The 24,084-nt window shown below is 41.2% G+C and overlaps 1 protein-coding gene across 5 annotated transcripts in view; it reads right to left on the bottom strand.

The window, feature by feature from the left end:
* Window positions 1-24,084, bottom strand: part of CDKL5 (cyclin dependent kinase like 5) — a 225,304-nt gene that overhangs the window by 23,495 nt on the left and 177,725 nt on the right. For 3 of the 5 annotated variants that reach the window (XM_032840834.1, XM_032840835.1, XM_032840833.1), the window contains 7 exons: window positions 20,709-21,675; window positions 16,983-17,084; window positions 16,376-16,481; window positions 13,260-13,383; window positions 5,747-5,846; window positions 1,854-1,976; window positions 591-710 (listed from right to left, as the gene is read on the bottom strand). In XM_032840834.1, coding sequence (XP_032696725.1) covers window positions 591-710; window positions 1,854-1,976; window positions 5,747-5,846; window positions 13,260-13,383; window positions 16,376-16,481; window positions 16,983-17,084; window positions 20,709-21,675 — 1,642 coding nt within the window. The remainder of the gene's footprint in view (window positions 1-590; window positions 711-1,853; window positions 1,977-5,746; window positions 5,847-13,259; window positions 13,384-16,375; window positions 16,482-16,982; window positions 17,085-20,708; window positions 21,676-24,084) is intronic. The other 2 variants (XM_032840837.1, XM_032840836.1) reach the window with 1 other exon arrangement.

Raw genomic sequence — 24,084 nt, 5'->3', positions numbered from 1 at the left:
ATTGTTAGATAAATGCAGTTATATAATATTTCATAATATGCAGTTCCTAATACAACTGTTTGATTTTCTATCAAAAACGGTATCAATTTCAGAAGCTTATTCTTTCAAGAAAGGTTATCATATCTGTCTTTCAAGGCCTAATTCGTATGCTGCCACATTTAACGAAACCTTCATCTTCCCACTACCTCTCACCCAGCCCCCCACATTTTACGGCATGCCTCACTTTTTACCATGAATTATGGTTATTTATAGATTTTCTCTCTCTCCCAGGACGTTAGTGTTTATGGGCTGGGACCACATCTTCATTATTCCTCTTACACCCCTCTAACAACTACCTGCTATCCTCCCCGACCCAGGGCTAGGTGAAGGCTAATGGAAGCTCACTTTTTTTCCCATTTGGACATGGGTCACTGAAACAAGATTCATCTGGAATCCCAAGATGCATCTGCTATTCACAGTGAGGGGATATCCTGAGGAGGCTCCCAGGCTGGTTGTAACACTAAGGCTGAATTCCTCAACCTTGCCCTCCTCTCAAGCGAGATAGTCACTGCAGAGTCTAAGAATCTAGGAGCGTTACAGGCACTACTCACTTGGGTCTGTAGATCAGAGATCTTCTCAGGACGCCACTCCTTTGGTCTGCTGCTCGGGGTGCTAGCAGAATGAATGGCTTTCTGTAATGTCAGTAGATCAGGGCCATCAGAATTGGGCACCTAGAGCAGAATATAGGCAAGGATTCAATAAGAACCCCAATAAGCCTTACTTAGCTATGCAACCACACCCAAGAGGAGAACAAAAGCAAATCAAAGGAAACCAAACCTTGACCCCACCCCCCGATAAAAGAGGAAACCAAAACTCTCCCAATGTTCACAGTGCAAGTGATGCCAGTTAAGTTCTGCTTCCCTCTTAATAATTTTCCCTGTATTAGGAAAAATTGGCAGATGTCATGCAGCTTTGTTAAAACCTCAACCCTTAAAGCATTCCCATGCTGTTAGTTTCAGTCGCTGTAAGAGAGAGCAGTTAAGTTGGGCTGTACCAGAAACTGCTGTCGTATCCTCATCCATATTGCAGTTAGGTTATGAACCAGTTCAATAAAACAAAAATTTGCTCCTGCTGGGAAAATGATCCAAACACTGTATTTGGTGGTGCCCAAAGAAGCCTAGCAGGCTTTCAAGGATACTGAGGTGGGAGAAGTATGGTTTGAATCATATTCCCAAGACACCACCGAGTAAATCTGGGTCTAGCATTACACAGTATGAAAATCCTGGAACGTTGTGCCACAAACTCCAGATGAATGCAATTGGTACTTTCACCGATTTTGGTGAATGCGGAATAATGCCAAATGCCAAGCAAAAGCCCTGGCTTTACACTAAGTGACCAGCAAAAGCTAGAGCCAGGCAAGGAAAAAGCAAATCACCGGCTAAGAAAAGTGGAGTCTGCGGGCTCACTCAAATTGGTCAATTTAACTTGGTTTCAAAGAACAAACTGCCAACCAAGTGTTAACAGACTTTATGCGCCAAATGAAAAGACATGGTTAGTTATAAATGTTAATCAAATTCTCTACAGGAAATAAGGGATTTTATGAATGCTGTCTGCCCACAAGTGGCTAACCAGACAACCCAAACTAGGCTTTCACTAGTTTGTTCAGTAGCCTTTTAGGCTTCAACTTCCTTAACTGATTCACAAAATCCAGAATGGCAAAGAATTGATATTTTAGTAACTTTATGGAACTGGCTCAGGTACTTAACTAGCACAAAGAGAATATGACCTCATGAAAATATAAGACATGCTGTGGTCATCAGTAAAACAAGTTTACTGGAGCAGGGTGCAGGGCTACCGTACGTAAAAATGGGTACCATGGGTGGAGTGACTACAGGAAGCTTTTTCAAAGAAGAACTATGCTTTAAATGATTCTTTGAATTAAAAAGAGGAAAGAGGGATTTCTTGATGCTTGGATTCTCCCCGTTGGTGGAATCTGTCTGCAATATAAGATACAAATAAACTAATTGCAAAAAAAAAAAAAAAAAAAAAAAAGAAAAAGAAAGAAAAAAGAAAGAACAGAAAAGAAAAAGAAAGAACAGAAAAGAAAGAAAGAAAGAAAGAAAGAAAGAAAGAAAGAAAGAAGAAAAAGAAGGGTATTCTTACTGAAACTCCTAGCCCTTGGGAGCCCTGATACTGTTCAATGTTAACGGTCACTTAAGGAAACTCTGTGCTGTGTGTGTACCTAGAGGAGTTCTGTGTCATTTCTCACCTGGACATGGAGATGCCAACAAAGTAAATTCAAAACCTGCAAAAATTTCAATGTATATAAAGAACATGCGGTCATGATCCTTACCTATAATGGGAAGGCCTAGAAACCTACGTACATCTAGTCACACTGAGCTTAGGAATAAGATTATTGTAAAGAATTGTGTTTAAAGAGCTACTAATGAACATCAATCTTTTCCTAATTGCTAGAGAGGACTTTAGCGACTAAAGCATTGACCACGTGATCTGCCTATGGTGAAGAGGGGGAGAAGAGGATACAGCAAACCCTTTTCGACATGGTCAACTCCTGAACCAGAAAACATCACATGGTCTACCATCATGGAAGAAGCCTGGTTCTATGCTGTTAAAGAAATACTCACTCCAGGGAAAATATGTGGCACCATTCAGAATACAGGTTTTCAAAGTGAAAAAACAGAAAGTTCAATCTTTAAATTGATGCACGATTACCAATTGAGAATACTAACTAACTAGGGTACAATTACCAAGTTGGCAAAGTCACCATATGCTCTGAGGGCTTATGTAACTCTGGATATGGAACTGAAGCCAGATTTCCCAAGGCGGCTTCCAGATTTGCTTGAGTCAAAGCAGGCACCTTTGCAATACAGAATTATTTTTTGGCACCACTTTTCCCTGTTTTGGATAGCTCAATTGTTAGAGAACTAGCATATATATGAAGGCATTCAGATCACCTTGTATGAAGCCATTCAATTAAGATAGCCCATCGAAGGTTCCTGTTCCTACAATGGGATCCTGGGAAAGAGTTTAACTTACATCGCTAAGGAAGCCACAGGAGAGTTCCCAGGAATCAGGGGCCAGAGGCTCTGGACCGGCAATGGGCCTGCGGATGGGCCTGCGGCAGGGACCGAGCCCGGGCCTGCTATTTAGAAGAACCCACCTCTGGCTCTCCTGACTGATCGTGTGACTTCGGGCAGGTTACAACTTGCCTGGGCAGTCCTCTATCAGTGAAATAAAGGTGTCACAACTAGATTTAGGACCCACTGAGGTTTAAAAATGTCCTGTTTCTCTACATGACTGGGCACATATTTCTTTCCTTCCTTCTTTTTTTTTTTTTTTTTTGAGTTTTATGCAAAGGCCACAAAGCTTTAAATCTCTCTAAGCTGGTTTACCTAGTTTCCTTTTGCTGAGTTCTAGAAAGTGAAAAAAAGGTAACTTTAATTCTGTTCCAACGCTTACTTGAAGAAGGCAGAGTTGATGTCACATTAGGCTTAGGAGCCTAAGGTCTGGCAAAATACAGAGAGCTCCTTGGAAATCTTACTCTACAAACCAAAGTCCTTAAAAAAATTTTTCTTCTAGGGTGGCTGGTGGCTTAGGCGGTTGGGCGTCTGACTCTTGATTCTGGCTTAAGCCGTGATCTCAGGGTTGCTGAGGCTGAGCTCTGCTTTGGGCTCTGGGCTGGTTGTGGGGCATATTTGGGGTTCTCTTGCTTCCTGTGCGCCCTCTCTCTCTCTCAAAAAAAATTCTTTTTCTTTTAATTAAAAAATGCAGAGGCACAACTTTTGATTTGTGAGGCTTAAAGCACTGTGGCCTATATAGAGATATTTTGCAGTTACTTTACATACGGAAAATGAAATGTATACAAACCTTAAAGAAGTTTGAGTGGAGAGGATGTTGGAGAATAATTATTTTCTTATTTGCCCTAATCTATACTATTTGAAAATCTAAAATTGAACCAGATCCTGAATAACAGAGTCAGTCAACATGTATACACTCAATTCATGCCCTGGTGAGCTAGGGACTTTAGGTTAAATGTTAGTCTAATGCAGACAGACATCAAAAACCAAGTCTATACACAAAACACCTTCAATTCCTTGGTTCCTGCTACTTTCTTCCACTTAATTACCCCACAGTGGCTACAGACCTGAGGTTAAAAACAAAAACAAAAACCTCAAAATAAAAATAACAAGGGTTAGGGGAGATAGTCTAAGTTCAATGTTCATGATGGATAAATATGTTCTACAGACAATGATAACAGTTTTATTATATTAGCACTTTAAATATTTTAAGCTTTTCCACTTTAATAAATCAGGTCTATTTTGTTCATACCATCTAAATAATAAATGTAGCAATATTTGACTGAGTGGCATTTTGATGTGACATTTTGCTTTAAGTGAATTTTAGGTAGAGATATAGGCAGCTTTTTAAAAAACATGAATGCTTCAGGAAATATTATGCAGCCATTAAAATGAAGATAATAAGATCAGTGTAGTAATATATATATTATAGGTATGTGTGATCGACAGATATACTATGAAAAGTCAGAATACAAAACTGTACAAGGATTATTATTATTTAAAACAAACTAAAAAACCACCTTCTTTCCACAAACATATGCATAGACTAAAAAGCTAGGAGGAAATATACCAAAATCCTAATGCTAGTTGTAATAGGGTAATAAGATCAGTGTGACAGGGTGATAAGATTAGAAATGATCATTTTTTCCCTCAATTTTTCTAAAAGGAAATACATCAATTTCATAAATATGCAAGTGAAAGAATAATCTAGAAACATTATCTAGGAAGGTCTTTATTAATACTTCCAGAACATCTAGGACCCTTACCTTGGGTATTACATTCTGTGCTAATCATTTATCTCATCTTTACTTACCACTGAGTCATAATCCTAGAATCTTTTTTCCTTTTTGAAAAATGAGAGTCAATCATGTATGAAGGAGAAATAGAAACAAAAGCGTTTAAAATAGCTGATTCAACACTGTCTGGCCCTGGAAGTACCATAAAGCAAAGGGGGAAGCAGGCCTCACGTGGGTGAAGAGTTTCCTGCTGGCCTAGAGGCCTGGCTTTCCCATGTTTCCTCACGTCACTAACCAGCAGGATCCTTGCTTGGGTGGTTCAGTGATGGGATGTGCACGGTTCCATGGAGCCAAACCTTGGTTCAGGCAGAGGGCTCCCAGGAGATTAGACTCGTTCCATTTCACAGTTCAGTCACAAGATAAACATGTCTTCCTACTAAAGCAAGCCCTAAAATGTCAAATACTATTCTCTCTGTGATTATGCGGCCCAGAAATGCACTTGTCAACATGGCAACTGGAAAACCAGCCAGGGAAGAATAATGAATGATGGTTAGTTATAAATTTTAAGATTTAAGCATACAGCAAAACCATTTCCTAAGTTTTCACACGTGTTTAACCCCCAAAGAAAAAAACCCTGCAGCTTCATAGTTTCTACATGAATATAAATCCACATGGATGTTTACCGAGAGAGGTTAGTGCTCTCTCTCATCCAAATTAAATTTCTTCTATTCCTGGAGAGTCTGTGGAATCTAGAAAAGGCTCTGTGAGAGGAGGATAGTTAGATAGAATTTAGAAAGACACATATACAATGTACACATGTCAAATCTCAGTAAGAAAATAATTCACTTTCATTGCCACATCCAAAATGTCAAGTACCCACAGACTAATGCAGACTCGTGTGCCACTGTATACAGAAAGTAGCCATCTACTTACTGTTTGAGATTTCTTCTTTTTCTTTTTCATTGACCTGAAAAAACCTTGTTTCTCCTTTTCCTTGAGTTGTTCGGAATGACTAATGTTTTCAGGACTTTTCCTAAATGGGAAGACATTTTTATCATATTGATCTTTCGATCTTTCTCCTGCCATTCTATGACAAGTATAATGAAAACTAAAAAATGCATGAAACCAGATTCAAACAGCCATGACAAATCAAGCACATAGGTAAAGAGCCTCTAAAAAGCACAGGGGGTACTGAATCTATCAGCCATGGTTAATGATTAGCCTTTGGCACAGCTCGCTTGAACTGGCCATTTGATCATTATTAGGAATGATCTGGTAACTGCGCTGCAGAATCTGAAAAGCACACAGTTTAAAGGATGGATGCCTTTTTCATAACCCTCCAAGGGAAATAGCTGAAACATTTTCAATATCTTTGTGTTTTCTATTTACCTTTCTAAAACCAGCTTGAGAAGTTCATAATTAGTGGCTTGCCAAGATACTGAACATAAAAAAAAAAAAAATGGTGCTACAGAAGCACTGTAAATAAAAGTAAAAATCGCCTCAAACTGAAAAATTCCTTCATAAAAACCTTTTATCTATTTATTGGAACTAATTAGAAAAATAGATCCAGTAAGAACATGGACAAGATGAATGCTTCAATAAAAAGTACTCGTGGAAAAAAAGCTTCAAACTGAAAATAACGGACAACATTAAGCTTCATGCCACACTGACTCCATCAGGTATTTTAACACAAATAGGAGGTATTAACAGACAGCAAACAGAACACCGTGGCCTTATGAAGTTGATGACTTGTATGTTAACAAAGGCATACTTTAAAAAGCAACTCAACTGGTGTTACTCTTCAAAAAGACACATTCCATGGGCTCTATTTTAAATTTTAACATATGACTGTGCAAAACCATTTTTTCAAATGATTGAATTCCTTCTATTAGCTATTCCCTAAAATCAAGAGCCAAACATTAAAGGTGAGAGTTCATTCATATTTGGTGATTTTAGAACACGCAATGGTGATGAAGTTACTACAATATCTAAGAAAATAATGAGCAAGTAGCATTCTTGATGAAATCCATGTGGAGACAGTAAACATCTATATAAACTGTTACAGAACCACAGGCTAGAAAACACCACAAAGCTATCAAAAATAAATCAAATCTTCAAAAAATTTCAAGTAATCTAAAGGAATACAAATATAATACTAAGTGAAAAACTACAAGATTCAAAACTTGCTACATAAGGGGAGCCTGGGTGGCTCAGTGGGTTAAGCCACTGCCTTCAGCTCAGGTCATGATCTCAGGGTCCTGGGATCGAGTCCCGCATCCGGCTCTCTGCTCGGCGGGGAGCCTGCTTCCCTCTCTCTCTCTCTGCCTGCCTCTCCATCTACTTGTGATCTCTCTCTGTCAAATAAATAAATAAAATCTTTAAAAAACAAAAAAAACAAAAAACAACTTGCTACATAATATGATCCTAATTGTATTAAAAAGAAAAAAAAGATGGGTGCCTGGGCAGTACAGTTGGTTAAGCATCTGACTCTTGGTTTCAGCTCAGGTCATGATCTCAGGTCATGGGATTGAGCCCTGCTCAGCAGGGAATCTGCTTGGGATTCTCTCTCCTTCTCCCTCTGCCCCTCCTGCTTGTGCTCTCCCTCTCTCTCAAATAAATAAGTAAATCTTTAAAATAAAAAGGCATATATGTGTACGCACACACGCACACACACACACACTTTTTAAAGGCAGGAATAAAACAAAATAAAATCTTAACAGCTACCATCTCTGGGTAGAAAGATTATTGGTGATTTATTATTTCTTCTTTTTAGTTTTAATATCAAACGTGTACTACAGATATAATAAAAAGGTTGTACAAACCACAGAAAATTTATTTGAAAACCCCAAAACTCAAGATCTAAGACAACAAGGGAAGAGACTGAAAAAGAGAGACAGATGGACAGACAGATTAAAAAACAGGAAAACATGACTCTGTGAAGGAGCAATGATCATTTCTTCTTAAATGTCTAGCCTAAAAGTTAATGGGAATACCAAGGAAGTAAAAATTGGGACTGTAGGCCCAAGTGGTCCTGAAACTCATTAGGACCTACAATCATTGACAGTTCCAAGTTCTGAAGTGAAAAGTTTCATAATATAACATAACCAATAAAAATAGGTAGCATTAGAACTCAGAATGATACATTTATAGTTTTGGAAGCTAGAAAACTTCAGATATGATGGCATAGGTAAGAACAGAAGAGTGGAAAGTTCGGGTTCTAAGGAATACAGTAAATACAGTGTAGTTTGCTGGAATCACAAGAGCACAACTCTCAGAACTGAAAGGAACCTCACATAGCATCTAGACCAACCACCAATACTATTTTTAATGCCTTATAATAACTTACAAAAGTTAAAGAACTATTTGCTTATGTTACAGCTCATGTCCTTCCATAATGGGGTCTGCACCTAACCTAGAAGCACAGCAAAGTATTCAGATAAAGGGAAATTTATTTTTATTTATTTATTTTTTTACCCAATCAGAACATAAGTCTAACAAAATCTCCAAGGTCTGCTGAGGGTCAATATAAAAGTGCTTTCTGCCAATCCAGGAAATCTTTAAGGGGGACATATTTATCATCATGACTGCAAGCTCAGGATGGGAATGGGCATTACTCTAAGAATGCTAACGCTGGCGTGAGAGCAAGAGAAGGCTTTGAGACACTAATCCTACAAGGAACAGATCTGGGATAGGAAGAAAAGTCTATCCAGTAAGAAGAAAGTGAGGGGGGCCAATGAGAAGGGTAATGAATGAGAAACAGCAGGATGACAAAAAGCCCAGGGTTTGCAGTCCCTTGTGAGCATAAAATGCAGGAAGATGAGAGACCCTCTGTAGGGTCTTTTCAGAGACACTGGATAAACTAGAGCCCAAGGAAAGGAGGAATGATGAGGAAAACATCTTCAGATTGAGACTGAGCAGAAGCGGTGGAGCCAAGACAGGCAGGGAAAAATCCCAGAGACCAAAACAAAGAAGGAAATAAGTTACCCTTGAACTACAAAGATGAAAGCTACGAGTGAAGCATGAGTGTGCGTGTATCACGAAAGACACAAAAAGGGAAGTCAGAGAGAAAAAGAGTGCAAGTGGGAGAGAGAGAGAAAAGGGAGACAGAGAAAGGAGAAAGAGAGGGAGAAGCTACATGGACACATACATATACAGAGAGTTAGAGAAATAGAGGGAGAAAGCCTGGAAGATAGACTCAGAGAGAGGCAGAGGCGGAGAGAAGCCGCCTGGAACACAGGCACCTGAAGAGCTATGTGTTGTACAAAAGAATAAAGACAGAGACTAGATGAGTTACAACGGGTTCTATACCATAACTTATCTCATCTGTGAATTCTGGACCCTATGATTATACGGGGTAGAGGCAACAGACGGTCCAAGAGGAGCAGCACGAGGGAAGGACAAATGGACGATCACATCCATCTCAGGTACAGGACCTTTGAGAAGGACCACCCAGCTAGTCACCTGGCACATTATCCGGGGCCGATCAAACAGCTGGGGTGGGGGTAGGGGGTAACAACCTCCCCTACTCTGGTATCCTCTAACACAACAGCTGTTTTATAAGGGGTTAAGAGGAAAGAGAGAATGCAAGACTCCCCTAAAAAAGGAAGGAACTAAAGTTGACTGAATGGAAGTCAACCAACACTTATGGAGTCCAGTGTATGCGGTGGGCCTGGTGTTAGAGGTGTTGGGGCTAGAGAGAAAAATAAAACAAGGAGTGAGACGAGAAGCAGCTCACAGACTCAAGGTGGGATACCCACAGGTTCGCCAGAGGGTCAGACATTGGTGCTTCAGTAAAGCAGCGTGACTCCTTCCCTGCTACCCCCGTCCCCTGGCCATGCGACTAAACTAGTCAGCTGATGTCTAGAAAACAATCAGTGAACCATTTTATGAGTTACGGTGGCAGGCGATAATGGATGCCAACATATTCATAACCAGAAGAGAAAGCCTGGGCTGTGTGCAGTGACAGCAATCCTTCACTTACCTTAATTACTGGGATTCCTACAAACGGTATTTTATATACTTTGCCTTTTTAAGGAAAGTTAAGAACAGCCTGTTTTAGAAATCTATATGCTTCATGGATATCTATTCTACATATGAAACCATGAAGGCCAGAAATGATATTCCTACCGGGAGCCTGAGAAAAGACAAAAATACCCCTCACCTCTCCCTGGCTATTATTTGGATTTTTCTCCCTCTTCACACTGTACTGTTGCCCAGGATTACTTCTTGCCTGTCACCCTCAGTGCCAACTGCTAAAACTGTGCATAAGAGTAGACAGGCTTTGGGGGACCTGGCTGGCCACTGTCGGTTGAGCAACCAAATATTGATTTCGGCTCAGATCATGATCTCAGGGTCACAAGATGGAGCGCCACGTTGGGCTCCACGCTCAGCGCAGTCTGCTAGAGATTCTCTCTCCTTCTCCCCGCCACCCCTCCCCCCGCTTGTGCACATGAATTCTCTGTCTCTAGAATAGATAAATTAAGATCTGAAGGGAAAAATAAAAGAGTCAACAGGCTTATAGGGAGGGAGGAGGTGTTTTCCCATTAGTAAAGATGGATCTGACTATATTAACTCTGTTTTTTCTTCTGAGATATTCTGGCTTATCTCCCAGTTCTAGGCTGGACTCTGGATAGCTAAGATGGCCAGAATAGCCACTCTGGATGTTATACTACAGTATCAACTACTTTAAAATATGATGCAGTAAGTCAGTCTTTCCATTCCAACAATGAGTGCACTCTACAAATATTCTCGTCCCAAAAGAAATGGAACCACCACTGTCAAGGAGAAACAGACTGTCCTTAGGCAAGTGACAATTTAGGAAGAGCGACTCACTGTGTTACCATAGCAAGGCTTGTTCACGTTTTTGTACGTTATCAAGCTGCATTTCTCTCAAATATACACAATATGGTGAATGAGATCTCTTTTTCAAGGAAAAAAAAAATCAAGGTAAGTTCAATGAATGACTTAGACCAAGTTAGACTGTGATGCCCAAAGGAGAAGGGTATCATAGCAGCATTAACATGAGGAGCAGTGGAAACAAGAACACTGCGATTCAAACTGGTAATTCTGAAACTCTCTCAAACTTCAAAATAGCATTATCAAAGTAGGGATGACTTGATGAAGGCTTGTCTAAAGTCTAAAGTTCAACATCCCAATTTTACCTGTTAATTCTTTAAAAACAAAAACAGAAACTACAACTGTTTTCAGGTTTCTACATATACCTTACCCAAACAAGCTCTACTCAAACTGACTATCCAAAAGACAGAAACAATGTTGTTAATACTACCTATCCCACATTTGGATTTAGTTTTGGTCTGACCTACCTAATTTTGATAGAACTATGTTAATCTGTAATTGATTCTTTTTTTTTTTTTAAAGATTTTTATTTATTTATTTGACAGAGAGAGAGACAGCGAGAGAGGGAACACAAGCAGGGGGAGTGGGAGAGGGAGAAGCAGGCTTCCCGCAGAGCAGGTAGCCTGATGTGGGGCCCGATCCCAGGACCGTGGGATCACGACCTGAGCTGAAGGCAGACGCTTAATGACTGAGCCACCCAGGCTCCCCCGTAGTTGATTCTCTTTTAAATCATCACCACTCCATTATGCAACATCCAATAGGAAAAACAATTTCTTCTCTACCTCCTTAGTCTCACAATTGAGATGCTATTCGCATGGCTTATGAAAGCCTCACTTGAAAACTGTCCAAGCCAGTAACTACAAGCTGTACCTGTGCTCCCAGGTTAATGTATAGGAGAGCTGGTCTACAGTCACATGGAAAAAGAATGCAGCAAAGTTTCTCAGTGAAGGAAGTGGAGGGGAAACATGTGGTAAGTCATACTGAAGTTAGAGGACATCCATGATAAAAACTGCTGCAGCTAACAGTAACAAGTCACAGTGTGCCCGGCACTGCTCTCGGTGCTCCTGGTGTTTTCTCCCGTTTAATGATCATGTTAATCCTGGGAGGGAGGTAGTATTCGTAGGCCTATTTTTACAGATGAGGAAACTGAGGGGCAGGGGTTAAAGTCACACCGACAGAAGGTGACATTAATCAAGATGTCCGGGGGTGCCTTGGTGGCTCAGTGGAAGCCGCTGCCTTCAGCTCAGGTCATGATCTCAGGGTCCTTGGATTGAGCCCCGCATCGGGCTCTCTGCTCAGCAGGGAGCCTGCTTCCCTCTCACTCTCTCTGCCTGCCTCTCTGCCTACTTGTGATCTCTCTCTGTCAAATAAATAAGTAAAATATAAAAAAAAAAAAACCCAAAAAACAAGATGTCCTATTTCCAGAGTCCAACCTCTTAGTCACTAATGTTAAAACTCTCATTCAATAAATAAGGCAATGGATGTAAATGAAAACATTTATAGCTTTAAAAACATTGTTTTTACTACTGGTTTAAAAATAATGAAGTTATTTTTACCATAGGGCACAGAAGCATTAAAACCTTGATACAATCCTGCCAGCAGCGTGAAAGCTGCACCCCTGCACAGGTTAAGAGCACCGACGCATGTAAAACCCTTCTGTGACTTCCAGCAATAAACACCAGAGTTGGAATCCGATAGAACGGCTCTATTCTAAATTCGCAGTGTTATGGTGATGCACCACTTTATTCCAAGTAGAGCACTAGGTGGTTTTAGGAAGTACACATCACCACCCCTCACATCTAGATTCTGGGCAGTCCTCTTTGGGCAGCTGAGAGTATAAAGTCTATGTTACTAAATTTTTTTGTTTTTAAAAAGGTCCTTACTCCCTAGACAGATCCTGCTGATGAGACTTAATACTTGATATAACTCTCCCTAAATTTTTACTACATATGACTCAAAGAAGACAAAAAAGGACAAGCAACTGGCACATCATTTTAGCCTCTGACTACCATTATGTTTTTTGGTGGTAGCATAAAGGGTGTCCCTCCATTTCTCTCCTTTCACCCTGAACGTACGTCAGGTGGCACAGAGGTTAAAAACATAAGCTTTGGAGTCAGACTCCATGTAGGCCTAGATCCTGGCTCCCCTCTCCCTGCTAAGGGCTGCCCAGCGCCAGGCAAGTGCTCTCCCTTTCCAGGGCTACAGCTTCCACATCTGTGGAATGGGAGCTGCCCCCAACCCTAAGGCTGACCGTGAAGACTGAGTAAGCCAGCACACACCAAGTGCTCAGCCAAGTGCTGTGATATGATAACAAGAGACAGTGAAGATGGCATTCCTATCAGAAGAACACAGTGAAAGATACACAACTGAACGTGAGGCATTTAGTGACCTAGCAGATTTTTTCTTTTACATGATATTTAATATAAATGCTGAACTTGAAATAAACCATTACAGATAATGACAAATCAGTTTTCCTTATCAACAATCTCTCTTGAGAAAGCAAGCAAGCTAAAAAGTGTATCCAGAATTCTTTGAAATCTCGAATCTCCAATTAGAGAAAAGGAGAGTAAGAACAAATCAAAATACTCACCATGGATCGAACGCTGGTTGTCTTTTTGAGTGGTTAGTTCCAGAACTGCTCTCTGATGGTAGTGAAGAAACTCTGGTTGATACATTATTTTCATGGAAAGAATTGTCTGGACGAGGAGATGGCACTAAATAAAGAAAAAGTCAGTCACTGATGTACTTTTTGGCCGAAGCAGTTCTTAACTGGTTATACCACATTTTCTCTCACACAAATAAAACAAACAAGTAAATCAAAACCTTCCTCTGCCCTTTATATAACTTTTGTGTTTTCTGAGGGTGGAGGCATTCCAGGGAACATTCTCCCTCCCCCCACTGATTATCACATTAATTTGCAAGGGTCAGTTAACATCAGGCAGTATATACTCAAAGTATAAATTGATTTGTCAGTTGATAAAATGAAGAACATTTTAGAATATTTAAAAGTATGAATAGGACAGACCCCCTTCACCGTTTTGGCATTCTCTGAAACAGGCTTTCTTACAACATAGACTCAACTATGCAAAATCTATTCTCGGTGAATAGATTTTCTGAAGTGACTCTTTTAACAATATGTGTGCTAGAATATATTAACTGTGCTGTAAGCCTTATACTTCGGAGGCACAGAGTCAATTTTGTATTTTTTTAAACTACATTCCAAAGAAATTAGGTTATTTGCAAAAAAAAAAAAAAAAAAAAAAACCAAAAAAACCCCAAAAACATTTTTCTTTAAGTTCTCAATCTAGGAAAGAACAGAAAGATAACCACAACATAAGTGGGTAAATACCTTTTTTGCTCTTTGCTGTTACTATCTTCTTCTGTCACTTTCTTCTTTTTTTTTTTTTTTTAAAGATTTTATTTATTTGACAGAGAGAGAGAGTGAGCCTAAGCAGGGGAGCAGCAGGAGGACAGAGAGGGAGAAGCAGGCTCCCTGCTGAGCAGGGAGTCCCACTCGGGGCTCGATCCCAAGACCCTGGGATCATGACCTGAGCTGAAGGCAGATGCTTAACCGACTGAGTTACCCAGGTGCCCCTTTCTGTCACTTTCTAAGCTCGATCATAAATCAAAATATATTGTAAATTTCATCACAAAAGGAATATACATATACAGGCTGAGTATCAAGCTAAATGACACAATTTCATTTGCCTCTTGACCAGTAGGACTAAAACCAGGAAGTATTCTGGAAATATTTGTCATTTCAATGATAACACTAAATCTTTACCCAGTTGGATTTAGAAGAATCACTGAAATGACAGATGTCTCCAGATGTTTCACCTGGTTAAATCTCTTCCTTCTATTTCTGGACTTTCTAAAATAAAAATGTTATACCTGCCAAACCCTGAAGTGTATTACGAGGAAGACAAATGAGGGGCTTTGCTGATATAAACGAATTTAATTCAGTTGCAATCAAAACAAAATTGTCTTTTTTAAATAATCAAAACTTTGTTAACATTTTGTGTTAAAGTATGTACTCCAGATCTCTATAGGAACAACCCAGGTATGGTCCATTTTGGAAGTAAAACTTACAGTGACAGAAAAAAGACATTTGCTCATATACACTACAATATTTTACCTAACTTTAATCTGAATTAAAATTTTAGTCCCTTAAGATGCTTAAGTAACCACAGCATGAGAAAAACCCGGATGCATTAAAAGGCATATTCAATGCCCTATGCTTTTTTCAAATGGGGCTGGGAAGGAACTAGTAGCCTAAATCAATACATATTTAGTCCTAAATAATACTTCTATACATTTATTTAGCTCAGGTTCCTAGTTAAGATGACCAAGCGGCTGCCCATGTTCTCCCCCACTTCCTGTCCCTTTCCAGCTGTCTCCCCAAATCAACAGAAGAGCGAAAAGTCAAGGGATGTGGGCGAGGGTGACTGCAGAAGGTCATGACGACTCTTAGGAGGCTTTAAGAGGCTAAGCCTATGAAAAACCCAAGACCTTGCCCCTACCCTGGTGGGCTTGCTGTTAGTCTCCCTACCAGGGGACAGAGTTCTGGAGGGGCTCTCCCTCTACTGCTACATAGCTCTTCAAAGGGGATGCCCTTCTCTGTCAACACCTCCTAAATCCATACAGCCTCCAAAGCCTCTGTTTTAGTTGTCGGTTAACCATCGAAGTACATTTTTAGGGCTGTGCAAGCACACTTGAAGATTTTCTTTCATTCAGTCAACAAATATTTATGCAACTGTCAGGCAGTGTGCTAGTCAATGAAGGTAAAAGAGGAAAACATGATCAAGGGCCTTGCAACCTTGTGAGAGAAAAATGCAGACAAAGAATCAACACCATGTAGTCTGTATCATGTTAGAGGGCTAGACAAGGAACCATGGTTAGAACAGAGAAGAAAACATGTCATTTTGGGTGTAGGGACGATATCATGCAGAGGACTTCAAAGTGGAACCTTAAATGGGACAGAAACAAGCTAACCAAACAGGGGGAAGAGTGTGTTTCAGGATGGAAGAGCAGCAGCTGGAGAGGATGGCAAGGGCCAGGGCATGGAATATCTGGAAAGTCATCTTGGAGAATCCGGATTTTGTTGTGATGTCAATGGGAAACCACCAGAGGATTGTCAGCAGGTGAGAGATGGAGGACTGGGGGCAGGCAGTGGGTTGCCTTGCTCTGTTTTTGCCTTGTAGCATTTATTATCTTTTACCACTCTGTATAATTTTTATATTTAGTGTATAGTCTTCTCATTGTGAGAATGTGAGCTCTGTGAAGGTAGAGACCTCTGGCTGTCTTGTTCACTGACATGTTCTAAGTTAGACCAGCACTAGGCACACAGGTGACATCAATAAATACTTTAGGACTTAACTGAATGAATGAGTAGGATGGCCAGAACACAGCTTCAAAATTATCATTCCAGAGACTGGTTTGATGGCAACCCTGGGAAATAGAGATCAGCTGGGAGGCTACTCAAAGAACCCAAGTCAGAAGTCATGAGGGCCTCAACTAAGAAAGTAGGACCGAAAGCAGGGAGAAGTGCTGGAAGGCGACAGCACAGACAAGGATGGCGCTGACCTGAAGTCAAGGCAGGAAGTGTAGTGGAAGGCATGGGGGAAGTACAGGGAAATGAGAGAGAGAGAGAGAGAGAGAGAGAGAGAGAGAGAGAGGACACTGGTGGGCGCACGGGGCTGGGCTTACCTCGGTAGAAACTACCAACTCTCCTTGGAACAGGGTCATTGTACAGGTGTCTATTTTCTTTGGGGGCGGTGCCGTCATCAGAGTGGGGGTCATGATATGCTCCACCCTGAGACAAGAAAGAGGTTTATAAAAAGTTAACAGTAGAGCAATGACGATGTGGCCTATGAACTTAGAATAGTGTGTAACTGATCCAGAATTTACTCCAGGATCTTTTTTTTTTTTTAAATAGATTTTATTTACTTGACAGAGAGACACAGTGAGAGAGGGAACACAAGCATGGGGAGTGGGAGAGGGAGAAGCAGGCCCTCTACAGAGCAGGGAGCCTGATTCAGGGCTCGATCTCAGGACCCTGGGATCATGACCTGAGCTAAAGGCAGACCCTTAATGACTGAGCCACTGAGGCACCCCTATTCCAGGATCTTTTAAAGAGAAAACTCAGAAAAATGGCATGAGGAAAACTAATTAACTTCTTATTAAGCCAGTTTAAGTTATTTGTGGGAGACTAGGTATGAAGAAATGTTAAAAGATAGGCTGTAATGATGTCACATGACCACTCTTTATAGACAAGTTTTATCATAAAAGTCAGCAACTTGTGGAGAATTCAGACCTCAGACTTCTGCCTTGCGTGGAATGAAGTGGTGCCTTCTCTGGAAGATTCTTTACCAGAAGATCGAGCCACAGTCATCTCTGGAGGGAGCTGTTCTCCAGGCTGGAAGTCAAATTTAAAAGGATTTATAAGCGTGTCCTGTTCCTAGGGATGAAAAGCACCTAAATCACCATGGGCTTTATTTGGCATAATTAGTACCTTCACCAGCTAAAATAAAAAAATGTTAGTTGGCTAAAACACAAATTGTCCCATAAAAGAGTGAATCATCTGATGAATGTGAAATAATTCAAACAAATGTCACACAGATGGAAAGTGAAATTCTCATTAAAGTTAAGGCAAGCAGGGAAAGAATTACCCTGAAAATAGTTCAATTAATTATTAACAACAAAGAAAATTACCTTCCTAATATCTAGATAGTCATAGTTCTGTGCGGCACTCTAATTAGATTCTATTAGTTAATCCAAAATTTCTCTAGCAGATTTTTCCAAAAAGAACTATGCAGATCCAAAATTATTTTTCATTAAGAACTTAAATGGCAGATTCAGATGAAATCAAATGTTCTTTGGGTAGATCATGGAAGAGAATCAGTACGCTTTATCATTTGTCTTAAAATTCCCTAACTGCTGTAGTTATATGTACTTAAAGTTTTCTTAATCTCCTCCAGTACTTGTATTTCATGTATTTTCTTAATCATGATCAGGACAGCACACATCTCACGAGACACTGCCTATCCCTCACGGAGGTGAGACACAAGCTAAGAGCAGCCTTGGTCCACAAGGGTGTTCACTGAGGGAAAAAGTGGCATCTTCTACCCTCGAGGAAAACAAGATTAAGGAACAAAACTACCAAGCCTTACTTAGATTTACACAGAGTCATATCTTGAGCCTTACGTGATGTATCAAAAACATTTTATTTAAACTTTAAATAGGATTTGCTCTGTCTTTGTATCCCTCACTCCCTAAATGTACTATGAAAGAATATTCTGGACAGGAAATCATCCAGGGTAGCCTTTCTTCTTCCTAATTTGTGATAAGATCTCATTTGAATTTTAGCACCTGTATACTTTACAAAAGCCCTCTAGAAAAGGCTCCCAGAAAACAAATGATTTATACCTAATTTAAACTCTTAAGTGAAAGTGCCAGTTCGGTGCCCTTCCTCTTGAAGGTGGCCACCATATTTTGTAAGGGAGTGATTCTCATCATTTACTCATGGCTTTAGTCACTGCCATCTTTGCGCCTTTAAACTTATACTATCTTGCAGCTTGGAACTGTACCTCCTGAACTGGACTTAAAATTCTGTAACAGTTGGGTCTGTGCTTAGCCCACAGTAACCATTTATAATTAGATTGTCTCCACCATGTTCACAGTGTTTTTTCTGGAACTCTGAGAACCAGTCCATTTGTCCTTTCTCCAAGTTATAGCTTTTCATTTTTCTTACATCTCCTCTATTTACACTACACTGCATGCTAGCACGCTCTACCTGGTTTTGACCTCCATCTAATGCCTACGGGCAGTTGCCAGGCTCTAGAGATCTTTCTAGGCCCTAGGGCTTCTCTCTTCTCTAGAGGGACTCCTCCAACCACTGTTTTGACTCCAATCATGGCATCTCCGCCATGTGCCATTGCCTCGACCCGCAAGTATGCATCTCCCACTCTTCCTCCTCTTATCTGGGCACCGACCGGTCTTTCCAACCTCATCGAGGACAGCTCTGTTTAGGGGCCCAGGGTTACTTCAGCCTCAACAGGTCAGCATGATACAGTGCAAAGAACGCTGGCCTAGGGACCTAGACACTGCCTCATGATCCCAGCTCCACCTTGGACTATTTGGGTAAACTGGGGCAACCCACCAAACTTCTTAGATCCTTAGCACACTCATCTACAAAATGACGTTCGGCAAAAGTGACCTCAAACCTTGCATTTTTCACGGCAGCAGTGAGGAACAAGTTGCAATCCCCACAGCACCCCATGCTGTTTAATGTCTCTATTAGCCTCCTCCTCTTTTCTGCCCTTCTTTCCAGTCCTTCCTCAGGTCGACTCCACTTTCTCCCCCTAGTTAAGCCCCAGAAATCCCTTCTCAGACGCCACCTCCCCAGGGAAGCTTCCACACCCCCCACCCAGACTGGGCCGTGCCTCTGTCTGCAGCACAGTGGCCTCAAGCACGGCACGGGCACACAGCCTCACGGTACCGCCACGACCGATCCCTGGCACGTGTGCCCCAACATGCACTCAAGAGTACAGGGGCTACACCTTTTTCATCTTTCATCTTTCTCAGGAGAGCCCACCATGGGGCCTCACTCAGTAAATACCGAACGCATCCTCATTCTTTAACCATCCAAAACTTCTCTCTACATCCTAGCTCAGAGCAAGAGCTTCAGCTGCTCCCAAAGCCATTTCTAACAGCTCCATTCCTGATCTTTCCCTGTTCTCAACCCCTATTTATAGCCAGTGCCACAGTAATTTGCTTCTTAATTATTTCACTGTTATCATGTATAATTTAATGTTCCCTGAGAGAAGAGAAGTTTGTCAAGGGCAAGAACCCTACCTCAGACTCTTTCGAGTATTCTGAGAACACCTAGCACAGAGAGAGTGTTAAAAATCGCGGAAACAGCCCCCACCATCACAGAAGCAGCAACAATTAAAATGTGCTGGACACTCTCTGCCAGGCACGGGGCATGGTGCTTTATGTGCCATGTTGGAAGCTTATGACACGACTCAGATGAGGAATCTGACGCGAACAGGGATTATGTCACTTTCCCAAATTTACATCATTTGAAGCAGACTACAGAACTAGGACACAAACCCAGGTCAGCCTGGTTTCCCAACCTGAGCTCTTAGCTACTTTGCTACACTGACTGCTCTGCTACTGGCAACCTCCACCCCATCTTCAGCACCCAGCTTGCTAAACCTCCCATTACGTATTCCATCCATATTTTCTGGAGTTCTGACACAGAACTGTCTGATGAACCTATTTTCATAACTTCGAAAAAGGGAGTACTTCCCCTTACATCAAACTCTTCTCTCCTTCTGACACTTGCTTATCTCCACCCTCATTTCTTTGATGCAGATGAATGTTTCATATCATGAAAATATAATTTAAAAAACATGTGTTCTGCTGTAGGAATGCTACTTCTTTTAAACAGGTTACTGTCAGCAGTTCTAGAGTTTGAAAAATCAGTAAGACGGAGGAAGCATGAGGATAAAAATATTGCCTTGAGATTTAAAAACAATCCAAAAGACTGCAAATTAATGTTTATTTTGGCCTGAAGTTAAATTTGCCAATAGTTCTAGAAAAATCAGAAATTTTTCAATTCAGTGAAAATATCGAGTAAGGTATAAGTAAAAGGGTCTGATTTGAGCAAATGTGGTCTGGAAAGATTCGAGAAAATCTCCATAAATCACGCTAAATTTTGAGAAAATTAAAAACTATCCCATATAACTGATGAACTCTGTAATAAATCAAAATAGGATCTTTCAACAAAATATGCCAGAAAGGAATACTTAAGAAGCAGATTTCTAAAAACAAGGTTTTTTTAGTTCTCTTGAATACTCAACAGTGGGCCTTAAATAATTTTTTTTAACAGATAGTCCTTCAAGTATTACTTCCCTAAAAAAAAAAAAAAAAAGCACAACCTCCTACAGTAGGGAAAATTGCAGACTATCCCTATCCACACCCCTCCACCACCTTCCCATGATGAGCCAACAGATCCAGTCAAAGGTCCGAGCTGTACCTGAGGTGATAAGAGCTGGAGGCTGTTGGCCCTGGCCGCCATTCCTTGCCCTACGCTCAAGCTTCCGTCCAAGCCTTTGGCTCTCACTTTGTCCCGGGTCACGTACATGGAATGCCTATGTGGACGCTGCTGGGAAGAGAAGGGGCTAGTGTAGCCCAGCCCGTAAGAAAAGGATTCATGAGGTGCAGAGAGAGAATGGGAATGGCTGCTGTCCATGTGCTCAGGCAGCTTCAACTCCTCCATGGTTTTAGAATGCCTGGTTGCGGTTCGGCGTGAGTCCAGAGTGCCCTCACTTCGATTATTTCTCCCCGAGGGGCTGAGCAAAGTTCTCGTGTCACTGTGCCTGGTGGGGGTTGGGCTGGTGGGAGAGTTCAAGTCCAAGCAGCTGGATGGGAAGTACCTACTGGTATTGGACTCTGCAATTTGGGCCCTGGCTTCAGAAAGGTTGCTCACAGACTTGGAGTCACTCAACGCCCCATGGCTTTTGGCCTTGGTCCTGTAGGAGGGACTCCTAGAGGACTGGGGAATAGTGTCAATGTAGCTATGCCGACTCTGTTTTTCAGTGGGCTGCAGTGTCCCAGCTTTGCTCTGAGAGCTTTCCATGAATGAGTGCCGGTTCTGCTGAGATCTGCTGCTTGACTTAAGGTACTTTGTGCCTGGGCCTTCCGAAGGCTTTGGGTCAATATTGAAATCAAACTCTGTCTTTGACTTGGCTTCTTTTGGGCTGAGAAGATGTGGTATGTTATTGTTGGTAAGATCTTTACTGGTAGAACCAGGCTGGCTGCTTGCTTGGTAGGTTTTGGTGTGCATGGGACTAAGAGTAGCTCCAGCAAGATTTCCGTTTAGGAAGCTTTCATTGGCAGGAAGACCTTCATCAGCCCGAGGCAGACCCACACCTAGGTTCTGGATGTCCTTGCTGTTGGATCTGTGGTGAGACTGCAAAGCAGCACTTTTGCTGGCTTGGTTTCTATGTAAAAACAAAAGAAGGGTATCGGTTTCCTTCAATAGCAGACACACAAAAAGTATTGTTTAAAAAAAGACACACACATTCACATACCCCTAAAACACCTGAAAGAGTAAAAATAGTTACACATTCAAACATGTGTCAACAAATAACAGGTAACCATAAAGAATAAGCTGCTTAGATCAAGTCACTTTGCAACAAAGCAGTGGTCCTGACTGAAATGATTTTGACATCCTTAAATGTTCAAGTAACTTGTTGCCAACACGGTTTCTTAACTGATAATCTGGGAAAACATGTTTTTGCTATGCTGGTGCTCACATGAGTGTTTGTTATGGAATGCCTGAGAAGAAGAGGAGAGCTAAGCTGGTAACTCTTTGAATGCTTGATGTCAGAGGCAACATGTAGACTTGAAGGCCATGATATTCACTGCACTTCTTTTATTTGTAAAACTCACTGTCTGCTTCAGAGATACATACTCACAGCACACACAGACACCAGTATCCTTTTGTCTGTATCTGTATCATCAAAGAATGAGAGTTCTTGCAATATACTCAATAAAAGAAAATGACACTCTAAAACCAAACGTAAACTATGTTGGATGATCAATGTTTATGTTCTGGAGAAGTGGCAATACTTTTACGGTATTTCAGATGCCTCCTTGTACCCTAAACAGCAATGTGTCTCTAACTGGATCCCAAGGATCTAAAGAGTTAATTTCTCTTCAGAAGACACAATTTATTCTCTTCTTCATCATCTTACACGTCATCATTCCAAACCGACTAAGGCTTTCTTTAGGATTTAAAGCTTCACTTCCCATCTGGCTTAAAATAAAAAATATAAATCCAGAGGAAAACCTTGTCCTCTATTGGAAAGCTGAAATGCCTCACAGCAAGGTCAGTTTGTTCAACTGCAACTATATGAAGGACCAAACTATACTTTGAGATAGGAGAATGTTTTTAAATGAAAAATAATCTACATAATAAAAAGATCCCGTTTTATTATGCATTCAGAAAATTCTGCTGCAAATATCGCTATTGCTGAAGATGGTTTGACACGGGGGAGAGTTTTGTTCCCATCACACACTAGCTAGAAAGAAAGTCACATTTTTTTGCCTTTTTAACAGTAATCTGTGAAACTATGCCTTTCCAATTTTCCTGAGAATCCACTCCTCAGGCAACAAAGGTAAGGGCTCTTTTCCCATCCTCCTATCCTGCAGAATATTAAAAAAAGTATCTGACACCAAGCAAGCCTGTAACAGTTGTGGAAGGCCTCATCTTCTAAATGCAGTCGCTAATCCCCCTAGTTCAGTCACAACTGCAGCCTCAAATAAGGTCCCTTAAATATGAGCTAACTAAATAAATAGCAGGTCCTAGATCTAGAAAGGAATGCAAAGAAACAAAAGTTTTGGGGCGCCTGGGTGGCTCAGTCAGTTAAGTGTCGGACTCTTGATTTTGGAGCAGGCAGTAGCCCTCGATGGTGAGAACCAGCCCGACATGGGGGTTCTGCGCTCAGCAGGGAGTCTGCCTCTTTTCCTCTCCCTCTTCCCTTCCCCCCATTTGTGTGCGTTCTCTCTCTAAATAAATGAATGATAAATAAAATTAAAAAAAAATAAATAAAAAAGAAACAAAAGTTTCATCTTCTGTTAAATGATATCAACTGACCCTAACCCCGGATCAATAAAGGGCAGTCATCATACCCTAAGGCATCAGGTTGCTTTTTTCTGTTTGTTGGTTTGTTTGCTTGTTTTTTAAAGAGAGAGAGAGCACGCTGGCAAGATGGCAGTGGAGAGGGGGCAGAGGGAGAAGATCTTAAGCAGACTCTGCTCTGAGCATGTGGTGGAGCTTGACAGGACGACCCTGAAATCATAACCTGAGCCAAAATCAAGAGCTGACAGGCTTAATGGACTGAGCCACCCAGGTGCCCTAAAGGGATCAGGTTTTAAACCATCAGAGTCATTTGTCAACTTATATCTCATTAACTAAAATATCTAAGCAACTTTTCAAAAACCCAAACAAAAATATGTGAATAGTCTAACCCATAAATAGACCTAAGTGTGCTGGTTATCTCCCATTTACCGAACCCCCAATCTGTCCTCCATTTTGCCCTGACCGACTCAGGGCCTCAGGAGTCCAATGCTGCATACTGCATCACTCGGGATCTCTTGCCACCGAACTCCCAGTTGCACTTAGTGGTGCAAGGGGCTGGGGGCTGTCTTCCCTACCCCTTCCCAGCATGCACCCTAAGTCAGGTCACAGCTCTGTCTGTCCAGATTACAGCTCTCACAGGGTGGCTCCTCCTGCCTGGTTCCCCTGGGCTCTCATATTCCAACTTCCTCCCCTTTCTCCTTCAGGTCTAGAGAGGGGGTAATAGCAGAGATAACACATGCAGATATTGCGTAATGCCTGAAGCTCC

Source organism: Lontra canadensis, unplaced genomic scaffold (assembly GCF_010015895.1).
Source record: "Lontra canadensis isolate GAN:19392208 unplaced genomic scaffold, GSC_riverotter_1.0 scaffold116, whole genome shotgun sequence".
Taxonomy (NCBI): Eukaryota; Metazoa; Chordata; class Mammalia; order Carnivora; family Mustelidae; genus Lontra; species Lontra canadensis.
The sequence above is the reverse complement of the archived record's forward strand: the minus strand, read 5'-3'. Positions and strand labels throughout refer to the sequence as shown.